The sequence below is a fragment of the Anarrhichthys ocellatus genome, unplaced genomic scaffold, assembly GCF_004355925.1.
Source record: "Anarrhichthys ocellatus isolate YVR2014 unplaced genomic scaffold, GSC_Weel_1.0 scaffold7122, whole genome shotgun sequence".
Classification (NCBI taxonomy): domain Eukaryota; kingdom Metazoa; phylum Chordata; class Actinopteri; order Perciformes; family Anarhichadidae; genus Anarrhichthys; species Anarrhichthys ocellatus.
Window position 1 is genome coordinate 1 of NW_022287096.1, and position 2,464 is coordinate 2,464.

Here is a 2,464-nt window from a genome sequence, read left to right on the forward strand (position 1 = left end):
ACTGTTTTGCACAACATCCTGACACAGACTCAAAGGTAAGATCAAAATACATTCAGAGTATTAATTAAGGTCACTGCACTTTTTTAATCTGTATTGTGCTGTATACTGTGTCATGCAATTGTGTAAGTGTACACTGGTAGTTAATACCGTCTCAAGAGGATTTGATTTAGTGGATTTACACTAGCATTTCCCTTAATCTCTCTTTATTTGTCCTTGTATCAGATGGCATTTCTTCTTCTCCTGGTGATGCTGACAGCATGTGCTGCAAGTCCTGAAGGTAAAACATATATGCTTAATTAACAAAGGGAAAACAAGAGGGAATTTCACAACATGCATACATACACATATAGACAGTGTCATTCACCTTATCATTTGCAAACACTTTGTGAAATTAATAGGATAAAACAGCTATATTTTGCAACTTGGAAAAACATGTGGAATGTATGTCTCAATTACATATGTTGAGTGAATCTACTATGCTTCTCAGTTTAGATTAAATGTTGTACAAATATTTTAACATTATAATAGAATTTTATTCAACTCTTTTTCATTTTTTAAGTTTGTTTTACACTGTACATAATACATTTATTTAGTGTGTATTGTAAAATATGTTATACTTATACACATTTATCATATTCCAACCGGATATTCATTTGTTTAATTCACAGACTTGACATCAAAGCAGGTGTTCTTTCCACTTTCTGCAAGGAATTAATGATTCTGTTTGCAGGAGAAACCCACCTTTAAATCTGTGCAAAACAGAAAAGGGATTTTGTTAATCATGCATGTTTACTTAGCTTCCTAAAATCTTCATAACATTCATCAATCTTAAATGATGAAGTGGCCACATGGGGAGCAGTTCTCATACGTATCCCATCAGATTTCAAGAATCAGTGGTTCATTTGCGTCCGTATGTTCCACATTTTTTGTAAAAAGACTTTCACCAACCAGTAGATTCAGCAGGTTCTGGGGTTGTTATCACATCTGAAACACTTTGCATTGTATGCTATATAATTTGTTCATTAACTTACATGGACATTTAGCATTTTTCTGTTTTCTTTTTTTGTAGATTTGTCTGGTAAAATGTTCGTCTTCCCAGAAGAAACCAGTACAGCTAATGTGAGATTGACAACATCAGCACACAGTTTCAGTGCTGCAACTGTCTGTCTCAGGTAATGTTTTAAGTGCAAAATGCTTGAATGAACTCACTTTATTCTGACTATAAAAGCATCATATTTGATTTTTCTTTTTTTCTTTCACTTCCTGCAGATCCATTACAGACCTCAGCTGAAACCACGCGCTATTCTCACTGTCCATATCCTCTGCTCACAATGCCTTCCTGATATTCAAACCTACTAGTGATGTGATTCAAGTCCATGTCCAGAATGAAAAGACAGGATTTGGAGCGCTGGACTACAAACTGAACGCTTGGCAGTCTATTTGTTCTACATGGGACTCTGATTCTGGTCTGGTGCAGCTGTGGTTAGATGGAAAGCCTACAATTAAGAAATTTGCTGGTGGATCAGAAATCAAACACCCCATTGTTATCCTCGGACAAGTGAGTTTAAGTGATAAACATAGTTCATAGAATTCCAGAAATTTCTGTATATTGATACATTTTGTGTTAATTTTAAGTCTGTAAGATAAAATGTTTTTATCTTAACTCTTTGCAATCACTACAGGACCAGGATAACCATGGCGGGAGTTTTGACAGTAAGCAGTCTTTTGTTGGCATGATGTCTGATGTCCACATGTGGAACTACGTCCTTTCACCCTGTGAGATCAAGCACTACGTGGATGATCTAAACTTCACCCCAGGGAATTTGATCAACTGGAGGGCGCTGGAGTACAATTCCATTGGAAGAGTGCTGACAGAAAACAAACAAACACCATGTGACATGCCCACAAAATGCAAGGAGTAAATTTAAAAAGGTCTTTTCTTTTGAATATGAAATGCAAATGCTATGTTGACTTAAAGAGTAGCTTTAAACAGTCTGTAGCTTTGTCTTTGGGAAGAGCAAGGGTTTTAATCAACTTGAATACAAATGTTATATGTTTTACAAATTACAATCCATCTTTTGATCGCCATCTTCAATTTAATGTATGTTATTAACTGTGCAAATACTACATGTAATTATGTGGCATTTGTGATATATTTTGGGTCTGCCTTGTCTACTGTTTTTTGGGTGATGTTCTTCTTGACAGTTCATTAAAATTGGCACATTTTGCAGTCCCTTTCTCATGTCCATCCTTTGATATAAATCATTTGATAAAATTCAGCACATCAGTGGAAGGCTCGGGTGCCCTGAACATTTTTGGCCCCTTGATATCAGCTCAACAAGCCTTGATGCAACACATTTCTTTTAATCTCTAGCATGTTTCAGAGGCCCAATCCAGCTCTGTGTCCCCACGGTGCTACAACAGCTTGACTTACTAGGTTATGTCTGTCTTCTTTGTCCTATGG

The 2,464-nt window shown here is 36.2% G+C and overlaps 1 protein-coding gene across 1 annotated transcript; it reads left to right on the top strand.

The window, feature by feature from the left end:
- Positions 1 to 23: 23 nt before the first annotated feature.
- LOC116380416 (serum amyloid P-component-like) lies at positions 24 to 2,230 on the top strand. The gene is given in 5 exon segments (XM_031842339.1): positions 24 to 35; positions 223 to 277; positions 1,070 to 1,172; positions 1,270 to 1,558; positions 1,683 to 2,230. Coding segments are annotated over 4 exon segments (687 nt in total). The 5' UTR covers positions 24 to 35; the 3' UTR covers positions 1,923 to 2,230.
- Positions 2,231 to 2,464: the final 234 nt, after the last annotated feature.